This window comes from Macrotis lagotis, chromosome X (assembly GCF_037893015.1).
Source record: "Macrotis lagotis isolate mMagLag1 chromosome X, bilby.v1.9.chrom.fasta, whole genome shotgun sequence".
Classification (NCBI taxonomy): domain Eukaryota; kingdom Metazoa; phylum Chordata; class Mammalia; order Peramelemorphia; family Peramelidae; genus Macrotis; species Macrotis lagotis.
The window spans coordinates 6,309,164-6,326,505 of record NC_133666.1 but is presented as its reverse complement, the minus strand read 5'-3'; the positions used below and the strand labels follow the sequence as shown (position 1 = coordinate 6,326,505).

General features: G+C 46.1%; 1 protein-coding gene across 1 annotated transcript in view; it reads right to left on the bottom strand.

Moving 5' to 3' along the window:
- Positions 1–17,090, bottom strand: part of HEPH (hephaestin) — an 83,426-nt gene extending 66,336 nt beyond the window's left edge. The window contains exons 1-5 of the mRNA XM_074199882.1: positions 16,907–17,090; positions 5,957–6,167; positions 3,745–3,989; positions 2,299–2,511; positions 1,198–1,380 (exon numbers count right to left, since the gene is read on the bottom strand). Of these exons, the coding sequence (XP_074055983.1) occupies positions 1,198–1,380; positions 2,299–2,511; positions 3,745–3,989; positions 5,957–6,132 (817 nt within the window). The 5' untranslated portion in view covers positions 6,133–6,167; positions 16,907–17,090. The remainder of the gene's footprint in view (positions 1–1,197; positions 1,381–2,298; positions 2,512–3,744; positions 3,990–5,956; positions 6,168–16,906) is intronic.
- Positions 17,091–17,342: the final 252 nt, after the last annotated feature.

Sequence of the window (17,342 nt, the reverse complement as noted above, 5' to 3'; positions counted from 1 at the left end):
CACACACTGTATGAACAACATACACACACTATACAAATTCTAAAGACATAGATACACTACATTCACTATGAATACATTACACAAACTACACACAAATATGATATACTACACAATCTACACACTACATACATATACATAGTACACACCCATACTATGCAGGCTATGCACACACATGTATATATTCACTATACACATACTACATACACATGCATATACTGTGCATACTATATACAAGTATAAACACACTATAAAACTATATACAAACACGCACTGTACATGAACTACATACACACAGACACATGATCACAATCTACACTACATACAATACACACATACTACATGCATACATTATATACACATTACAAAACTACGCACAAATACACACTACACATATTACATGCATACTATACACACTCTGTACACTACATGCATACATGACACATACTATACAAACACTACACAAATCAAATCCAACATTCTTACCTCACTCCCTTTCTCCAGTGACCCCACCCTCCTGCCTGTTCCAGGAACAAGACCCTCGATATCTCAGCTCCCAGCATTCTCTTTGGCCATTCCCCAGGCCTGGAATGCTCACCTTCCTTCACTGCCTGCCTCTCTCCCAGATTTCCTTTCAGTCCTAACCTGTCTCAGCCCTCTTTTTTCTAGGACCTTCCCTCTTGTCATTATTTTCCACTTATCTTACATGTTGTCTCCTCCATTAGATTGCAGCTCCTTGAGGGCAGAGACTATCTTCTGTTTCTTTTTGTATCCCCAGCACTTAGCACAGTGCCTGCCATGTAGTAGACATTTAATAAATGCTTGTTTTGTTTGCCTCACTGTAAGGGCTTAATAAATGTTTGGTGATTGATTCCTTCTAGCTCTGACATTTTCTGAAATTTGAGCAAGGTCAATTCCTCACCCAAACACACTGAACTTCTAGAGGCAGGTCCTGCTGATATGCTTGGGGCACTGGCCAAGCCAAAAGTCCTTTCTACTAGGGCTTGGAGAATGCAGACTTCTACCCAACCGCAGTCTTGTCTTTGCTAGGCACCCAAGGGTCCCTAGGCCCCATCAGCCTGATGAGATGTGGGTATCCGTCTCTGGGGACCAGAGACCCAAATCGGGGGTTCCAAATGTCTGGCTCCCTGATAAGGGCAAGGAGATGGGTGAGGGGGAGCATGAAGTCAGCAGGCTCACCGTGCATCTTGTTGCTCTCTTGGAAAGCCTCATCCTCTTTGTCCACTGAGCTGGGGTCTGAACAGAAGGAGTTAATGTTCTCATCAAGGAACCAGCTCAAATTCTCATCCACTATGCTGAAGAGGAGGAAGAAGGCTCGGTCCACATCCTGTCGCCTGGGAGGTGAGCTTCCAGTCAGAGTTCCTGGAGACAGTAAATGAGATGGCCATGAGGACCCCCAAGGGTTGGACAGTAGAAGAAAGAGAGGAGGCCTAGGAGCCTTGATCAATGGCAGGAAAAGTCTATAGCCTTCTGATGTAGGCTTTCAATTGAAACTGAAACAGCTTAGTCTGTTCCCATCCTGCCCTAGACCACACCCTGGCCACACCCTGAGTTCAGACAAGCCCCACCCTACCCACAATCCCAACTCTAATCACATATATATCCAACCCTAGCCAAGCCTCCAATCTCACCACACCCCTAACATCCCTCCTCCAAACCAATCGCAACCCTAAAAATCCCTGCCCCAAGGAAGCAAGACCAAACCCTAAGCAAACTCCTTCCTTGATCCCAGGCAAACCCTGATGGGTCCCCACCCTAATCACACCCACCTGCCTACCACTAGGAACCTTACCAGGGAGGTACGGAGGAATAAGATGGTAGTAGAAGAATAAAAAGGGTTGCAGGAGGGCAGCCCCTCCAACTCAGGCAGTCAATAACTTTACGACACTGAGAAGCATCATCTTCCAGCCTCTTCATGTTGTCTGAGCTCAATATATCAGACAACTCTACAACACAGTCCGGCACATCAGGTTTCTCTGAGCCAACTCAGAGGTAGCCACGGGAAGCCACCCTCAAGCTACCTGGCTATGGCATGAAAAAGCCTCATTTAGTTCTCCTAGTCTCTACTTCCTCTTCAGCAATAGCCTAGGCTCCCAGACCTGGGCTCTCCAGGTTTTTATCTACTAAGCAGCCTCAGAGTGAAGAAGTTGGCGTCCTATTTAGGGCTCTTGGCAGCAGCTGCCAACTTCCTCATGCCAACAGCTCAAAGGGCTCTGGCTGACAGCAATAGCAGACAGATACCCCATGCTCTATCCTCGAACTCTCCCTAGGAGACCCTACCTTTTTTGCAGGTGATGAGGGGCCCAATGAGGCCAGAGGCAATGTCTCGGGGAGCATCCACGTGGGAGTGGTAGATCCAGGTGAGGCAAGCAGGGTCAGCATGGCTAGGTGCATGGCCCTCAGGGATAGTCCAGTTATAGGTGTGGCTCCCCCCTGGGGGAACGGCATCATCTGCTTTCAGCCTTCCAGAGGTGCCATCTGGGTATAGGGAACCTGGTAAACAGAATTGCTCCAGCATGAGGAGGCTGAAGGGAAGATTCATCTAGGAAGCAAGACACCCAATGTCGCCTGAGTTGAGGGAGGAGGGATTCTGGATCTAGGAAGCACCAACCAGAGGGAGTTTCCACCCTGCCCCATGCCTCAATTCTCCCAGGTGAGAAGGGTTTTACCCAGTAGTCAAACACTAAGAGCTCCTAAGGTCCAAGATGCTAAGAGAACAGACCAGTTATGATAGGGTGGTGGAAAGACCTCTCCATTAGGCATCATTACAGCCAAGTTGGAATTCCAGCCCTGTAGCTCACCTCCTGTAGCCTACCTGGGCCTTTCCTTTCCCTGGCCAGGGTTGAGACCTCCCCAACACTAAACAGCAGCCTTCTAGGGTTCTTTCCAGGATCCAGGCCTCAGGCTCGGGTTCCCCTTTTAGAATCTAAACTCCCTGTAGACAGGCATATGCTTGGTGGATGTTTTTATATCTCAGGATTCCAGTCCAGGGCCCAGCAGAGCTTTCCTTTGTTTCAGGTTATATATAATGAAGTGATTTTCTTCCTTCCTCCCTTCTTCTCTCCCTTCCTATCTCATTTCCTCCCTGTCATCCTTCCCTCTCTCTTTCTCTGGTTTCTCATTGATCAATAGAAGGAGTTGACCCAGATGAGGAACATACATACACAGTCCCCTCCAGCACTAAATTCTAGGATCTCCGCAAGATGGCAATTTGAAAACCCTGGGGCCAGAATCGTTGCCAACTCTCTCTAATAGTGTCAGCACTGGCCTGGGTCTGAGTCCCTTCCTTTTCTCTGATCTGCTCCCTGGGGTCATATCAAAGTGTAACATAAAAATAGGGAGCCAGCAGATCTGGGCTCAGGTCTCAGCTCTGCTATTGCCTTGCTGCATGACTTCAGGCAAGTCCACACTGGGCCTCAGTTTCTTTGTTGGAACCCTAAAGTTCCCTTTGGCTTTCAAATTCTGTGAACAGCACTTCCAAATTTTCCAAGCACTCTCCCCCAAACCACAGATTTGATCCTTGATGTAAGCCAAACATGATTATTAGGTCTATTTTACAGAGTGGGCCACTAAAGCCCAGAGAAGTCAAGAGAAGTGCCCATTTTGGCAACTGCAGAGTCAGACCTGACCTTCAGATGTCCTGACTACTGGCCTGGAAAGGCCCTCAGAACTCCCTCCAATCAGGATGAGGGGCCCAGCTTGGGGAGGAAAGGCATGCCAGCTGACCTTCAGAGACTTTCTCATAGAAGACACCATGGGGGTGGATCGTGTAGGGGCGCCTGGCAAAATTCTTTAGGTGAACCAGGATGATGTCTCCCACTTCCCCCTGCAGCACTGGGCCCAGGAAGCCCAGCCAGGCCGGCTTGGGCACCTCTGTTGTGTAGGAGCTGTCTGAGTATTCCTTATAGACAGTTTTATGGTAGATGCTCCCGATTCGGTCCTTGCCGGGCTCCAAGAAACCAGCAGTCACACTATGGGGAGAGAGAAAAGGAGAAGTGAAATAGCAACCTGTCTTTCCTGAGTGCAGACTGGGCTCCCTGGCTAGTGAATCTGGGGTAATCCATGAATGTCTTCTCAGGATCATTTAAAAAATACAAACAAAATAAAAGATTAGAGGAAACAAACCTGCCCCCTTTTTCCCATCCACGTTCCAATTCCCTGAAATCTGTCATGGATACCAGTCAAGAACTCTTTCTCTAGCACCCTGAGGTTGGTCAATGACTGTTCTGACAATAACCAGGGGAGGTAGATAACATGCTGATCATAGTCCCCATTTAATAGTGAGCAGACTGCGTCTTAGGCACCTAGAACCCTGAAAGGAACATTGTCTAGCTAGTCTAGCTAGTCCTCATTATACAGAGAAGGAAACTGAGACCCAGAGGGAAGTGACTTGTCCAAGGTCACACACAAGATCTTAGATCTGGAGCTGGATGGAACCTCAGAGACCAACTAGTCCAAGCCTCTTATTTTATAAGGAGGCCTTGGAAAAAAGGAAGTAACTTGCTCAAGGTCACATACTTAATACATGAAAGAGTTGGGATTTGAACTCAAAGTCTACTGCTTTCACTTCCAGCAATCTTCTGCTCTACCCAGCTGGTTATTAGTGAGGTCTGAGGCAGGGGAGAGGCTGAAGTGACCTTGGCCAGTCTGTTCCAACCCAGAGAGTCTGGGATACCAAAACTGGGCTTAAGGGGAAGATGGGCTCTTTCTGAAAGACTGGGCTGCAGCCAGATGTCCAGCCCTGTTTTCTGGTTTATGGGAAGTCACAGAATTGAGATCGGCTTTGGATGACTGGCCCCAAACTCCAAGGTTCTGGAGGTCCAAAGTGAGTCTCTATGAACAAAGTCAAGATGGGAATCTGAAACTAGACTGTGAACTTGGGCTTCACACTCCCATCTGCAAAATGGGTACCATATACCTTCGTGGGGTGGTTGTCTAGAAAACATGTTCTAGATTGTAAAGGCTAAAGAAAAGTGAGCACCTGTGATTACCCACACCAAGCAGCTATGGAGAGCTTAGTGTCAAAAGACTCCTCTATTTACTAGCTATGTGACCTTGGCCTAGTCCCTTCACCTCTTTATACCTCAGTTTTCTCATCTCTAAAGTGGAATTCTTGATATTCATAATACTTTACCCAGAGGGTTCTCATGGGTAAAGTGCTTTGCAAACTCTGCTTCAGACATTTTTCAGTTGTACCAACTCTCCATGACCCCATTTGGAGTTTTCTTAGCAGAGATACTGGGCTAGTTCATCATTTCCTTCTCCAGCTCATGTTACAGATAAGGAAACTGAGGTAAACAAAGTAAATGACTTGCCCAGGGTCATATAGCTAGGAAGTGTCTGAGACCAGATTTGAACTCGGGTCCTCCTAATTACATGTCCAGCACTCAATCCACTGTGTCACCTAGCTGCTCCTTGGTAAACCTTAATGTTAACAATGATTAGTGGTACCAATAATTCTCACATTAGAATCCTAAAGAATAGTAGAATACTAATTTGGAGTCAAGGGACTTCATTTTAAATCTTAATTCTGCTGTTCACTAAGACTTGCCTGGGGGCTGGGGGGACACAGGTGGCACAATGCATAGAGCACCAGGCCTAGAGTCAGGAGGACCTGAGTTCAAATCTGGTCTCAAACATTTAATAATTATCTAGCTGTGTGACCTTGGGCAAGGCACTTTACCCCATTGCCTTGCAAAAAACAAAAACAAAAACAAAATACTTACCTTGGGTAGGTAAGTCACTTTTCTCCGAGACTCACTTTCCTCATTTGTAAAATGAGTGGGCTATATTAGAAGATATCTAAAGTCTTCCAGTTTTAAGTCCCTCTTTCCCAGGAGGCCACTCCCTGACCCATGGTAGAGACCAGAATATCCAGGGCTCTTCACCCCCTTGGCACACACCCCCACCCCCCAATCCTACTCAAGGTAGCACCTACTTGTCATCTTCCACTGACTTGCCCGTGATGATGTTCCTTTCCTTCGGCAAGTAGTTCCAAGTGACTTCTTGGATGCCCACATAGTAGACCCGAGTAACCCCCTGAGCTGGATAAGGCCACAATGCCAGGATAGAGAGCAGGGACCCCAGAAGCTGCCATTGGTCCATGGCCTGCATTTCTCTGGCAGGCACGTGGAGGGGCACTTGCTGTCCTACAAGAGAGATATCAAAGAAGCCTTCAGTCTATGTAGCTCAAGAGATTGCCAAGGAGTATCCTAAGCCCAGTGCTGGGGAAGGAAAAAGAAAGATGAACTGGAAGGCAAGAACATCAAGGCCATGTGCCAGCCTCTCCCAGTAACTCTGCTCCATACTTCAAGAAGTTTTGGAGCTGGCAAGACCCTTTAAGACATGTTGGTCTAACTACCTTCATTTCATGGAGAAGAACAAAAACGGCTTGAACTAGTTTGAAACTGCATGAAGACTTATGGGACACCATATGTGTCCCTTGGATCCAAGGACTGGGAGCCTCTGGGTAGTGCCAATTCCAGCCTGTCTTCATGTGAGGTATGGGGGGGATGGATCAACTGACTTGTGATGAACCATCACAAGGTGCTAGATCACTGATCTCTTACCCCAGCATCATTCCTACCTTCCTGATGCAGACTTGACTTGTGATCCGCTACAACAACCAGCCTCTAATGACTATGTAACTGCCTACTGCCCTCTCTAATTAGAGGCCAGAAACTCAAGAAGGCTGGTCTACCTTTGGGGATCCCAATGGATTGGTGCAATTCACAAAGATCAAGGGGCTTCACCTTCCCCAGGCCTCTTAAGTGAAGAGAGAGGGAATCGGGGTCTATCCCTTCTTTGCCCCAGTCTGGAGTCTGGAAAATGGGACTGAGAAAGTGACCCAGAGGGATGATGGTGAAGAGAGAAACGCTAACAGGAAGAGACACCCAATCTGCATCAACCCCTGCTTCTCCGGTGCCTGAAATTACAAGCAGCTGCCATCACACCTGTTAATTGATAGAGTTTTTAATTATATGTATATATATATATATATATATATATATATATATATAGTTCATTAATCCTTTATTTGTCTACATTGTTAATGAAGAAACAGAAGAGTGAAAAGCATTTTGATGTTTCTATGGAGGATGGGAGAGAGCAGAAAACATTCTCCCCTATTACCTAAAATAAGAAGGACCATGTTATGGTCAATTACCAGGAATTAAGCATTTCCTGGGGGCTAGCTACTGGGCTAAGAGCTCAGACGATACCAAAGACAGAGAGAAAGGTCACCCCTGCCCTCAGGTAGCTGGGTGAAAAAATGGAAAACACCCAAGTTATGACTGGAAGAGAAAAAGACAAGTATTAAGGAATCTACTAGGTGCTTTACCAATCTGATCTCATTTGATCCTCAAAATATAACCCTGAAAGGCTATTATGATCCCCATTGAATAGTTGAGGAAACTGAGGCAGAAGAGGTACAATGACTTGCCCAGGGACAGCCAGTTAGGAAGTGTCTGAGACTGGTCTTTCACTCAGGTCTTCCTGACTACAGATCTGGTATTCTAGTCACAGCTCCACTGAGCTACCTTGAATTGCCCCCTTCCTTCTGGGTTCTCCAAACCCCTCAGGAGTACTGGGCCCACCTGCTTTTCTTCCCAAAGGTCCAGAGCCCCCCCCCCCCCCCATTTCTCACTTTGGGTCTCAGCTTCCCCTCTCTCCCATAAAAGGAGAAACTCATCTCAAGCAATCATAGAATTTCAGGTAAGAAGGGACTTCAGGTCAACTAAACTAACTTGTACCTGAATAAGGATCCCTCTACAATAACTCCCGCCCTCTACTATTAGTCTAGTCCCAGGCAGGTAACTACCTTCCGAGGCAGTCCACTCCAAACCCTAACCACTATTAGTCTAATAATGAGGACAAGCTGGTTGCTTGGTTGCTTCATATCTGTCATTATCAAAGACCAAAATGACATCACTATGTTTGAGACAAATTAGTGTGTCCAATTGTGGCTGATCAGACCAATACGGATACCAGAAGAACACACTAACATCAATATGGGGTGATGATCAACTATGATGGACTTTCTCATCTCAGCAGTACAATAATCAAAGATAATTCAAAAAGACTTGTGATGGAGAATATATCCATAGAGGGAATTATAAATTCTGAATGCAGACTAATGCTTACTATTTTCAGTTTTTTAAATTTGCTTTATGGATTACGTGTTTTTCTTCTCATGATGTTTTCATTTTTGTTTTGATTCTTCTTTCTCAACATGATTAATATGGATATATCTTAAACATAGCTGTGTATGTATAACCTATATTAGATTCCTTTCTGTCAAGAGGAGAAACAGAGAAAAATGTGAAATTTAAAACCTTACAAAAATGATTGTTGAAAAGTATCTTTGCATGTAATTGGAAAAATAAATATTTTTTTTAAATTTGTTTTGTTTTATGTTTTTGTTCTCTCATTTTTTCCTTTTTGTTCTAATTCTTCTTTTACAACATGGTTAATGTGGAAATATGTTTAACATGGCTAAACAGGTTTATATTAGATTACTCTCTATCTAGGGGAGGGAGGGAGGAAAAACATGGAACTCAAAAACCTTACCAAAAATGATTGTTAAAAACTATCTTTATATGTTGAAAAAAATAATTAAATTTGTTATTAAAAATTAAAAGAAAAAAGAAATTCTTTCCAATGATTTATGTGAACCATTCTGGTACTTCTTATCCCAGGGAAAGTCTAATGTTAGAATCCCCAGATGTCAGAGCTGGCAGGGGATCAGTTGGATAGTCTGATCCTATTTTACATAAAGGGAAACTGAGATCCAGAGAGGACTTGGCCTCTTCCTCCTCTCAAAGTTGTGGTAAAATCAAATAAGATGATGCCAGAATCCTGATTTAGTTGTCTCTATACATTTGAAGACCCAGAGGGGATTCTCAGTCCAGTTTTACAGTCCTTATTCCAAGTCAGAGGCAAGTCTTAATCCCCAGAGCGGTCAAGACATTCCACCTTGCTTTCAGAGTCCCTCTCCCCCCAGAAATGCAGATCAGGAAATAATATAATGCATGCCTGCCCCCCCCCTCAGACAAACAGACAAATACACATACAAACACACAACCCTGGACATCTCCCGATGAAGGCTCACTGGATCAGAACCATATTTCAAGAGTATCCCAAGGATCCATCCAGGATCCTTCTGTCCTCTCTCTTCTGACAACCTCTTTACCTGCCTAGCCTCACTGCTGCTGCGTTTACACAATTTCAGTTTGAAGTTCATTCAATCCATATTAATCACACAAGCTTCTGGCAGCTGTTTTTTTTTCAAACTCCCAGGACGCAATCTTTCCTTCCTCAATGAATTCAGTGCCTTACTCACAGTCTTTCTCTCTTCCCCATCTCCTGCCCTCCTAGTAAGGAGCATTAGCCTACATATGGGTACTCCTCCAAATGATGTCTCTTCAAGCCCTGTTCTCTCCCTAGATACTGCTACCACCTTGTCCAGGCTCTTCTCACCTCTGACCTGGACAATTGCAACAGCTAAGTCTGCCTAGGTCTGAGGCAGGGTCTGCCTGCCTCGTCTTTTCCCACTTCCTTCCCTGGGCTCCCAAATGAATCCTGCCTAAACACAGGGCTTCCTGGGTCATTCCCTCGCTGGTCCCTCTCCCAACTAACTACAAGCCTTCCCTCTGAGGTGAACTCCAATATGACCTTTATCTACCTCATTTGAACATAGTTGTATGCATTCTGTCTCCCACGTTAGACTGTTAGGCCCAGAGTAGAGCCTTAGTAAATGCTTTCTGACCTCCTATTTCCTCAGTTTACCTCCACTCTACCTTATCTTTTCTCAGAGATGGCCATACTTTTGACCTTGCCATCACCCACAAATGCACAACTTCCATACTCATGAACTCTGAAATTCCTCCATCTGATCAGAATCTGTTGGCATTCACCCTCTCCTCTGCCTTGTAACCCTTAGTCCAGCTCTTCAGGGGCAGCTGCGGGGCACAGTGGATAGAGCACTGGCCTTGGAGTCAGGAGGATAGGAGTTCAAATTCAGCCTCAGACACTTGACTCTCATTAGCTGTGTGACCCTGGGCAAGTCACTTAACTCCGATTGTCTCATATCCAGAGACATCTCCAGTTGCCCTGATCCACAGCTAGTCACTAGGCCCAGATGGCCCTGCAGTTGAACGTGAGACTGGTGACTTAGCACAGCCCCCTCACTCAAATTCTATTCATGTACTTGTCATGGCACCACCTCCCTGATGTCATAGTATTCTTCGAAATTGAAGGACAGACGTTATTATTATTATTATAGCCCAGTTCTTCATCCTCACCATGACCATCTAGCCTTCATCGCCTACACTCTCCTCCCTTCCCCTTCTGGATACCTTGGTGAGTCCATTGAGATCTATTCTGTCCTTGGCTTCTTTTTTTAATTGTATTTTTACTTCCAACTTCTCTCCCTCTCAGCTTCCCTTTGTCTACTGATTAATATTTATAGTCAGAAATTTACAGATATTTATAGTCAAGGAAAAAAGTTCCCAGGTTCTCCATGTCCAAAATAACACACAACTCAACTTGGACCACTTCAATCCATGACTCCTAGACCATAAGAGTGGATGAGGCTGTTAAAAGAGAGAGTCTATCACCCGTCTATTGGGAGGTGGGTAAGCCTGTTGGATCATCAGTCCTCGGGCATCATCCTCTCACAGTCCCTAAGTCTTTCAAAGTTGTTTGAATTTATGGAATTATTATTATTACAGCATAAACAATTCTCCTGTTTCTGCTTTCTACACTTTGCATGAGATCATATGCCCTCCCAGTTTTTCTGAGAAAATCCAGCTCATGATTTCTCACAGAACAAAGATATTCCATCATGTTCATATACCATAGCTTGTTCAGTCATTCCCCTCAATTTCCAATTTTTTGCAACCACAAAAAGCGACTGAGAATATTCTTGTACCTGTGGGTTTCTTCCTTCTTCTCTGATACAGACCTAGTATTGCCCAGTCAAAGGGTCTAAAAGGGCCTAGCTTCAGGGCAATAATTTACAACATGGGTGTCAGACTCAAATTGAAACATTCCCACAGGCCACATATTGACATAGAAAGCCACAAATTAATGGAGTTATACCTTAATGTATTTTTATTTATTTCGTTACACCTTTCCCAAAGACATTTTGATCTTATTGGGCAGCCTGCGGGTCTTGAGTTTGACATTCTTGTCTGGGGCCCTTCAGTCTCCTTATCCTAGGGCCAATCTTGCCCCTCCCCCCATTTCTTTCCCTTCTATTCATATTCTGCTGAACAAAGCTGGTGAAGACTATGAAACACTGGCAACTGGGTCCACTGCCAATTTCTGTTACTTAAGTTCAACTGGGCCTTCACTGTAACAAGGCAATTGGCAAGGTAACAAGTCACAATTTCACCACAATTAATTCTCATCCCTCCTCAAGCTTCCTCCTCCCTCCTCTCAGCTGAGAATCCTGCCTCCTATCTACAAATGGAGGCTGTTGTCAGATCACTCCCATGCCTTCAATTCTGTTCCCCATGCTGAGATGGCCCTGACTGATGCCAAACCCCTCTACATGGGCAACCTCATTCTCTCCTAGCTTTTTCCAGCATACTGCCTCCTCTGTCTTCCTTTTACTTTGTTACTAAACCTCAAAGTCTTTCTATGAGCTCCTTCCCTATTGCCTACAAACATCCCCATGGCTCACACATCTGTGATTCATCCAGCCCCTCTTGCTGTTAAAACCTTTTCTCAAGACTTTGAGAAGGCCTCCTTCAATTGGTGCCTCTTCTTCCTTTTCTCTTATTCTCTTCTTTTCCGACATCTTCAGTCAACTGAAACTGCTCTCTCCAAAGCCACCCTCTCCCTAACCTCTTTGCTGTTGTGCATGACACAACCCATGGGCATGGCTTATGTCCCGGGCCCTTAAGCCTCTAAATGGAGGTGTCCTCCTTGACTCCTCATTCTCATCCCCACATCCAATCTACTGCCAAATCCCATCATTTCTTACTTCTGAATATTTCTCCAATATACCCCCTTCTCTCCTCTGACACAACCCCCTCCTGGGGCAGGGCCTCATTACCTCACACCAGGACTATGGCAATAGCTGTTGGTGGTTCTGTCTGCCACAAGGCTCTCCCCATCTTCCCTCCACTCAGCTACCAAAGTAGCCCACATCATTCCCTTGTTCAATTAAGTTCCAGTAACTCACTATAACTATCCCTATGACTTTGCAACCTGCCTCCTTCCTGTTTCCATTCTTTTTACCCCTTCCTCCCTTTTGTGTGCTCTGGGATCCAGCAACACTGGCCTCCAGGCTTTTCCTCACCCAATCTCCCATTTCCCAGAATCCTCAATAGTTATTCCCATGCCTGGACACTTGCCCTCCTTAACTCCACCTTCCATTTTCTGCTCAGAACTCTTTCCAGTGCCTTCCCTCAAGCATGATCAAATTCTCTCTGGCCAATTCTGGATCTCTTCTGTCGGTACAGAGTTGTGTGTTATCTTCCATCACCTTCCGTTTGACTGCAAACTTTGTGAGGATAGGAACTGACTGTGTTTTTCTTGTGGCTACAGGGACTAGCACAGTGTTTGTAATATAGCAAGAGGCTATATTATTAGGGGCCAACTAGACCAAGCTTGGAGTTCCTTCCTTGTACCTGCCCCTTCCCCCCTATTTCTACTGCCTTCATGCTGGTATTTCTGACCTGGCCTGGCATTCAGAGTCTTCTATTATTCTTCTATTCTTCTATTATTCTCCCTACTTTGTACTCTGATACTCCCTCCAATATACCAAGTACTGTCCGCCCTCCCTCAGAGTGAATGCAAACAGCAATTGTTACTGCCTTGACCAGAAATCCTGAGGGTCTTCCCTTTCCAGATTAATTGCCTTTGGACTATGCAAGAGGCCATTTTTTGCCTCATTTCTTTCTTAGCTACACTAATTACAGAACGGCCTCCATCAAACTGAGACCTGATCAATTCAATTCACTTGCAAGTCAAGACATCACCTCCCTGAAGTCATGGTCCTCTTCAAGAAGGAACAACAACAGATCTCACTATATACCCTTATAATGGCTTTCATCCCACTCTCCACATGATAACCTCCTCCCCATCCTTTAACCATTTTTAAGATTATTTATTTATTTAAGTCAACGGGGTTAAGTGACTTACCCAAGGTCACACAGTTAGGCAATTATTAAGTGTCTGAGGCCAGATTTGAACTCAGGTACTCCTGACTCCAGGACTGACCCTCTATCCACTGTGCTACCTAGCTGCCCCCCCCCCATCCTTTAAAACCAATTCAAATGTCATCTCTACCTTGATGTCAAGAATACCTTGATCCCCCACTGCCCCCATTCAATGTCCTCCACAAGCACATTTTGATTTACACCACGCCAATGTTTGGTACCACCTGTGAAATCTTGAGCAAATCCCTTCCCCTCCCTGGGACTAAGTTTCCTCCTCTGTAAAAATAAAAGGATTGGACTAAGTAGTCTCAGAGGTCCCTTCCAGCTCTGTAGCTCACATCTTATCTGTCAAATGGAATGAGTCATGTCCTCTCCTGTGGTATGAAACCTTGAGCCTTCCCCTCTGAGGGCCTCAGTTTACTCCTTTATAAAATGGGGGTTGGATTAGTTGACCTCTGAGGTTCCTTTTAAGTCTCTAGTGCTACGAGCCTGTACAGTTACATGGTGTCACAGAATCAACATCTATGTGACGTAATCTGAAATATTCCCAAGACTGAATTGGGAAAAGGAGGCTAAAGCTGAAGGTGTTCATTTAATTTCCAGGTCCCAGATGAAAGTCTGCTCACCAGAAGTGGGGAGATTCTGATCAAGATACCAACACGGCCAAGTCAGAGGCAAGGAAGCTGTTCTCAGCTGAAAAAATACATACTGCGTCCTTGCTAAATAACCTTCTTTTTGTTAAATTATAGATGGTATCTGCATGTCTGATTTTTGTCCCAATTCTTAACCTGAACTTGGACCAATCTGGGTCAAGCCCGCCCTATGCCACTTAGGTTTTTGGATTGATTGATTCCCTACATTATCCCTAACATCGACTATGTAGCATCATCATCATCATCATCATCATCTTCATCACAATAAAACAACATATATGTAGAACCTTCTATGTGCCACAGGCATCATACTAAGAGCTATACATTTTTTTACATTTTTTTCCCTCATTTTAGTATAAACCCCATGAAGTCAGAACTCCTCATTCCTAAGTTGTGAGGGTTCTACATAAATGTTTATTGAGCAAATGAATTAATTATACACAACTGCATTTGAAGATTGATACAATGCTGCCATATACTGATTGCGGAGGAAGGAAGGAAGGAGAAGGGGGAGAGAGAGGAAGAGAGTACATGTGACTTTGGGCAGGTCCCTCACCTCTCCATAATTTGTGAAATAAGGGGTGCAGCCCAACTGGGTTCCCATGCCAGGCCCCATCGCAGAGCTCTGTAAACAGCGAAAGCTAGCCAAACATCAGGAAACAGACCAGGCGCTATCTACAGGGCAACAGCAACTTGAAGGCCCAAGTGGAAGTCTAGGAATGAGAAGTGAAAGAGGAAGGAGGAGTGCACGCCAGGAACTAAGTGCAACAGGAAGTGCGGAAGGGGGCAAGAGTTGAAGAAAGGAGATGGGAAAAAGTAGCCCTGGGCTGGGTGGACTTGGCAAAGTCTCAGCCTGGTAGGGAGACTTTGTTCCATCCTGGGACGTAAGCATCCTGTCCAAGGAAGATATGCACAACAGGTGAGAATTTGCATGCTATTCTTTTAAGGTCAAAGTACAGGAACCCTGCCTTGCCATCCCCTTCACCTGGAGCCAGAGTCAGCCTGCTGACAACAACCAATACTGATTTAGTGAGTGGTCCTGCATGCCAGGCCTTTTCTGCCCACACACCAAATGCTCGTGGTAGGTGTTCAGCATCTCATGCCACAGTGGTGCCATGCTTGGCCTCCCCTTTCTCGTCTATCCTCCACTTCAGCCTATCCATCTTCTTTCCTTGCATCCACTCCGTTGCCAAATGGATTCTCCTTAGTTCAGGCTTGACTCACCCTACTCAGTAAACTTCAGTGGTTCTCTATTACCTCCAGGATCAATGAAACTATGCTCTGTTTGAAGGCCTTCACAACTTAGGCCCCTTCTAAAGTTACAATCTTCCATTAGCCATCCCTCCATGAATTCTATGATCCAGCTACAACAGCCAACACGTAGTTGCTCAAACATGAAGCCCAGTCTCTAGTCTTCCTGCCTTTGTACTTGCTGTTCCCCTTGCCTGGAAGGTTCTCTCCATCCTCCCCTTGATCTTCTGGCTTCATTGGCTTCCTTCAAGACTCAACTCAAATTCCAACATAAACTGCCAGAACTGGGAGGGATCTTTGGAAGGACAAAATATTAGAAGTGGAGGGGTCTCAGAACAGAGAATGTCAGAGCTGGGAACCCAGAATCTCACAACTGAAAGGTACCTTAGAGCTCATCGTGTCTTCAGGATGCCCAAAAGACACAGCTGAGAAGACCTTTAGCAGACCCAAAGTCAGAGCTAGGAGAAAACTTAGACCATTGAATGGGAGAGTTTGAAAGCACCATGTTGGGAGAGACTTTAGAGGCCATCTAATCCAACCTGCCCATTTGACAAATAAGGATACTGAGACTCACCATGTAAAAATGGGTTTCCCAGGGTCAGAGAGCAAGTAAGTATGAGAGTTGGACCATGAACCTAGAAATTTTGCACTCCGTATCCACCATGTCCTTGCTACCACTGAGTACACATGGCTAAGGAAATTGAGGCCTAGAGATTTGCCCATGGGGGCCTGGATTCCTTAGTGACAAGACGAGAGCAAGAGTCCATTTCTCCCTGGGGTCCCCTCTGCCTGACTCCATCCAACACCTCAGCCACCAGCATCGTTCCAACGCAGACCTTGGCCCACCAAACCAGACTGACTTGGCATTGTGTTGACCGTCTGTGTTGTGACTTGGCTTACTCAACGTGGAAGTGTTCAAATTTAGCCCTTCAGAAGCAGCTTCCTAGCCTCACATTACCAGTTTGAAACCACATCAAAGCAGAGCTCTGACACAGAGCTGGTTGGGCTTTTTTAATAGTTTAAGTGGTCATCCCACACTCTTTCACACTCCTCACCTCACTGGCTTCTGGGAGGTGTGTGTGTGTGGGGGGGGGGTGGAGTAGAGCAGGACTGTCTAGGAATTCACCCTTTCAGTTCACCAGCCTTGAAGACTTTGGCTGAGAAGGAAACTGAGGCCCAGGGAGGGGAAGCCAATGTAGAGCTTTCATTTTAGAATCTGAAGAGCCCATCAGGCTTTGCCTCCTAGCTCTGATCTCACACAAATGCCTTTAGCACCCTTTACCTCAGTTTCCTGACCCCTAGGTCAGCTCTAAATCCCTGGGGCCTAGAAAGTCACACGGGTTGCAACAGAGCACAAATTACCACCCAGATCCCAACCAAAGAGGGTTGTTTGTTTTGGTTTGGTTTTTGCCATTGCTGCTGCATCATGAGTCAGATTAGGTAGTCCCACCCTTTCATTTTACACAAGAAGAAACTGAGGCCCAGAAAGGGTTTGAGCTCAAAGGGCTAGAAAGGAACAGGGTCTCCAAATCAAAGGCTTAGGGTCTCCCTGCCTTAGGACAGGAGTCTCTTGGTCCAAGCCTTTTATTTGAATGAGGGGGAAAGGGCCTTGCCCACGCACACAAAGAGCACAAGAAGTGCATCTGGATCCTCAAGTACTTGGTCCATTTGCTCTTGCCACTGAACCCCATGCCACTGTGCCCTCTGGGTACCGACAATTTGGACCTTATTTGTCTTGGGGGGGGGGGGAGGGGAAAGAGGAAGGGAGAGAGGGAAAAGAGAGACAGGAAAGGGCCTCCAGAGGAAGGGGCTTACCTGGCCTCCTGGGCCCAGCCCTCAGCAGCCTAGGGAAACCAAGCTCAAGGAAGCCACAGGGAACTAGGAGGGGAGCCCCGGGTTTTGCCCAGGGCCCAGGCCCTGGCCCCTTCCCAGACCTGGTCCCCAAAGCGTCCGGGGCCTTTGGGATTGGCTCAACCTGGGCCGAGATCCTGGCAGGGACTCCCAGAGGCCCGGGCTGGGGCCCAGGGGCGGGGCCAGGGGCCGGGGGCGGGGTTCAGGGGCGGGATCGGGGAGTCTTTGTTATCTGGTCTGAGAGGAAGGGGTTAGGGAGGAGAAAAGCATGGCCAGGGTTGAGGAGCCGCTCCCCAGGCCCACTGCCCCATCCTTAGACAGGTACTTCTGGGGCCTCTCTCTCAGGCATCAGGCAGAAGCGAAAAGGGGATCCCGGGGTCCCCAGCCTCTGCAGGGCTGC